We start from the raw sequence: 5,000 nt of genomic DNA, 5'->3' as shown, positions 1-5,000 counted from the left end.
TTCAATTTATTTTTAAATTATATTTAGAGTAAATCACACCTAATTTACACATGATCTATGTACAGCACACAGTTACTCAATACTTCCATGTGTCTATTTGTGTATGTACAGATAGTTCATGAGCTAAGGTATTATATGGATGTTGCACTGTGTCTATTTGTGTATGTACAGACCCCAGTGACACTGATGAATGGACAGGACAGACAGACTGACCTCAGTGACACTGATGAGTGGACAGGACAGACTGACCTCAGTGACACTGATGAGTGGACAGACAGACTGACCTCAGTGACACTGATGAGTGGACAGACAGACTGACCTCAGTGACACTGATGAATGGACAGGACAGACTGACCTCAGTGACACTGATGAGTGGACAGACTGACTGACCTCAGTGACACTGAATAGACAGGACAGACTGACCTCAGTGACACTGATGAGTGGACAGGACAGACTGACCTCAGTGACACTGATGAGTGGACAGGACAGACTGACCTCAGTGACACTGATGAGTGGACAGACTGACCTCAGTGACACTGATGAGTGGACAGGACAGACTGACCTCAGTGACACTGATGAGTGGACAGACAGACTGACCTCAGTGACACTGATGAGTGGACAGACTGACCTCAGTGACACTGATGAGTGGACAGACAGACTGACCTCAGTGACACTGATGAGTGGACAGACTGACTGACCTCAGTGACACTGAATAGACAGGACAGACTGACCTCAGTGACACTGAATAGACAGGACAGACTGACCTCAGTGACACTGATGAGTGGACAGACTGACTGACCTCAGTGACACTGATGAGTGGACAGACTGACTGACCTCAGTGACACTGAATAGACAGGACAGACTGACCTCAGTGACACTGATGAGTGGACAGACTGACTGACCTCAGTGACACTGATGAGTGGACAGACTGACTGACCTCAGTGACACTGATGAGTGGACAGACTGACTGACCTCAGTGACACTGAATAGACAGGACAGACTGACCTCAGTGACACTGATGAGTGGACAGACTGACTGACCTCAGTGACACTGATGAGTGGACAGACTGACTGACCTCAGTGACACTGATGAGTGGACAGGACAGACTGACCTCAGTGACACTGATGAGTGGACAGGACAGACTGACCTCAGTGACACTGATGAGTGGACAGACTGACTGACCTCAGTGACACTGATGAGTGGACAGACTGACTGACCTCAGTGACACTGATGAGTGGACAGACAGACTGACCTCAGTGACACTGGTGAGTGGACAGACTGACCTCAGTGACACTGATGAGTGGACAGACTGACTGACCTCAGTGACACTGAATAGACAGGACAGACTGACCTCAGTGACACTGATGAGTGGACAGACAGACTGACCTCAGTGACACTGATGAGTGGACAGACTGACTGACCTCAGTGACACTGAATAGACAGGACAGACTGACCTCAGTGACACTGATGAGTGGACAGACAGACTGACCTCAGTGACACTGATGAGTGGACAGGACAGACTGACCTCAGTGACACTGATGAGTGGACAGACTGACTGACCTCAGTGACACTGATGAGTGGACAGGACAGACTGACCTCAGTGACACTGATGAGTGGACAGACTGACTGACCTCAGTGACACTGATGAGTGGACAGACTGACTGACCTCAGTGACACTGATGAGTGGACAGACTGACTGACCTCAGTGACACTGAATAGACAGGACAGACTGACCTCAGTGACACTGATGAGTGGACAGGACAGACTGACCTCAGTGACACTGATGAGTGGACAGGACAGACTGACCTCAGTGACACTGATGGGTGGACAGACTGACTGACCTCAGTGACACTGATGAGTGGACAGACTGACCTCAGTGACACTGATGAGTGGACAGGACAGACTGACCTCAGTGACACTGATGAGTGGACAGACTGACTGACCTCAGTGACACTGATGAGTGGACAGGACAGACTGACCTCAGTGACACTGATGAGTGGACAGACAGACTGACCTCAGTGACACTGATGAGTGGACAGGACAGACTGACCTCAGTGACACTGATGAGTGGACAGGACAGACTGCAGTTTCTCAGCCCTGAGAATAATGTGAAGGCTCACGGGATGGGCAGTGCGCACAGACCTCAGTCTGCAGGTCAATTATTTGGCTAAAGCTAAATACACACACACCAACCATTCAATATGTCAAACTGGGGCACAATTAAGCAAACATCATTACCATCTGATTAATTAAATGAGTTCAGACACCAGTTATACAGTCACTGAAAACATCCAAATTCATTTAACAGGGAAATAACATACAGCATTATAATATCCATACCATAAAATACAATTTCAATATCACAGAAAATCATGTCTGAAACAGAACAATAAGAGATGAAAAAAAGTTTTAGTAGAAAGTAGAGCGCCTTGTGCAAAATAATACGTGTAATTTGTGGGTACTTCTCTGTGTATGACCATCTGTCTCCACATGATTCTCTAACTGACGCATCATCTGCCATCAAACAACTGCCTCTCAAACCTACAATTCAGTCCCAAATTAGGAGTCACTTACACAAAAACACCTTAGCTGTATTGTCAATGTGAAAAAATACATAATATAAAGCTTGAAAACAAAAAGAATGAAGAATACAGTAGGTCCTCAGTTTTGTTGAACACTGATTAAGCTAATGTTTAATTAAGTGTTTAAAACTGTTTTTCAAACATCTTTTTTCACTACACACCACATTCACATTTCAGGGCTCTGAGTGACGGCTATGTTTTAAGCAGCAGCTACACTCAAAACATAGGACATGAGCTAACAGCTCAAATATGATCATGTACCTCAAAAAACTTAAATCTTAGGAAAACATCTAGTTCAACCGCTCATTTTGTTCTGTGTAAATACACTCATGCAAATGTTTTCATCTGTTTGGAGTTGAGGTCTGTGAATACTCCAGATGCATGTAACAAGAAGAATCACACACGTGGCCCCTTATTCTACATGTGTCTTGTCCTGTAGTTCATTTGAATTGACAGCAGTTTATGGTGAAATCCCACTCGACAAACAGACCAGTAGGTCTTTTTCTCCCCATGTTACAAATGAAGTTTTTTCTCCTGTGACTGTCACCTGAGGCTTGTTCTCTTGGCTCTCAGACTGGTATCCCGTGAAACCGCTGTGCGGTAATGTCTGTGATGAATAGTTCTGGTATCCTGTGAAATCGCTGTGTGGTAATGTCTGTGATGATTGGTTCTGGTATCCTGTGAAACCGCTGTGTGGTAATATCTGTGATGAATAGTTCTGGTATCCCGTGAAACCGCTGTGTGGTAATGTCTGTGATGATTACTTTCGTACAAATAAAACTGATTGGACCTGACTCGGTCAGAGGAAGGTTTAGAGCCACACTAACACTCTAATGATGAAAGCAGAATGGCTGCTGCTAATTTTCACATACATCACTGAGTCTACCTATTGGACACAGTGTTGGATGTCTCAACCTAATTGTCCTCCAATAAGCATGCAAGTTTAAAGAACCTTGTCATCCACCAACACAGTGTGTCCCATAAAATGTGAATAGACACTATTTTACAATAGAGAAAATACTCATGCATTTACAGACTCTACAGATTACAGTGTTAGGACACATGGTGTATTTAAGGGGTAGTTTTGGGGTTCAGAGCAAGGGCTTTAGTGGTGGTTTTGGGGTTTAGGTTGAGGGGTGGTTGACTGGTGGGTGGTTTTGGGGGTGGGGTCAGGGGGATTTGTTGGGGATGGTTTGGGAGTACATTTTTCTGGCGGTTTTCCTCTGGATGGATGTTACCTTTGTGGAATTACTGTCCTGGCCTCTGGAGAATGTCTTGAACCTGCATTTTTACGAAAGGAAAAGGGCGTCTCTAGAATGTCCTGATATTTCCATCGCTGCAGCGTCTGGCCCGGTGTGGCGCGGCACGCAGCCCGTCTCAGCCTGGGGCTTGTCTCAGATGAATCTCTCACAGCACCGTGGTCTCTGTCTGCAGGAGAGAGGCGGTTCTGCCGCTGCGCTGGCGGGACGGGACGCGGTCCGAACCATTCCGGGTCGCACAGCTGTCCTGAGCGGTGGAGGGAGAGGCCGGGCAGCAGGACCCAGACAGATCACTCCATTTCCTCCTCAGCTCAGTCTGAACCTGGGGCACAGCGAGGCAGAGAGAGTGATGACGTAAGCCGCCTCTGTTTCAGACACTTTCATTTTTTAACCATTTCCCCTAAGCCGCCTCTGTTTCAGACACTTTCATTTTTTAACCATTTCCCTTAAGCCGCTTCTGTTTCAGACACTTTCATTTTTTAACCGTTTCCCGTAAGCCGCTTCTGTTTCAGACACTTTCATTTTTTAACCGTTTCCCCTAAGCCAGCGGTTCACAACTCCAGTCCTGAGGGCTCACAGTCCTGCTCGTCTTTGTTTGAACTCTTAATGATCACAGATAATAGAGCTAATCAAGAGCTTGATGACTGATTGATCAGCGAAATCGGGGGTGTCAGTCCTGAGTTAAAACAAAGACGTGCAGGACAGTGGCCCCCCAGGACTGGAGCTGAGAATCACTGCTCTAGAATAATTCACTAAAATGGCAGCTATTGATTTTCTCATGCAGTCTTTACTCTGTCTTTACAATGTGAGATACTGTTCTTGTCATGAGATGCAAATTTACATTGCTGTCAATGAGCATAGCCTGGGTCAATAAAGGTAAAATAAAACTGCATAATTACACAAATGATAAAGCAGGAAAATGTCTTACCTCACTGTTGAGGAAACAGTATAGAATTGCCACCACAAGACCCTACAGTCAAACACAAAATCACTCAGTAAGCACACACACACACACACGCACACATACACACACACACGTACACACACACACACGTACACACACACACACACACACACGTACACGCGCACACACAATGTCTGCACATGTTTTTGTGTAATAATTCATGCATAAATGAAGAACTAAACTGACTCACCTGGA

At 45.8% G+C, this 5,000-nt stretch overlaps 1 protein-coding gene across 1 annotated transcript in view; it reads right to left on the bottom strand.

Annotated features, from left to right (window-relative positions):
- The window catches only part of LOC115811207 (vasoactive intestinal polypeptide receptor 2-like), a 25,215-nt gene that overhangs the window by 408 nt on the left and 19,807 nt on the right, over positions 1–5,000 (bottom strand). Inside the window, exons 11-13 of the mRNA XM_030773316.1 lie at positions 4,996–5,000; positions 4,770–4,811; positions 3,994–4,163 (exon numbers count right to left, since the gene is read on the bottom strand). The exon at positions 4,996–5,000 is cut by the window's right edge and continues 122 nt beyond it. Of these exons, the coding sequence (XP_030629176.1) occupies positions 3,994–4,163; positions 4,770–4,811; positions 4,996–5,000 (217 nt within the window). The remainder of the gene's footprint in view (positions 1–3,993; positions 4,164–4,769; positions 4,812–4,995) is intronic.

Source organism: Chanos chanos, chromosome 5 (assembly GCF_902362185.1).
Source record: "Chanos chanos chromosome 5, fChaCha1.1, whole genome shotgun sequence".
Classification (NCBI taxonomy): Eukaryota; Metazoa; Chordata; class Actinopteri; order Gonorynchiformes; family Chanidae; genus Chanos; species Chanos chanos.
Note: the sequence above shows the minus strand (reverse complement) of the source record. Positions and strands in the feature narration are given on the sequence as shown.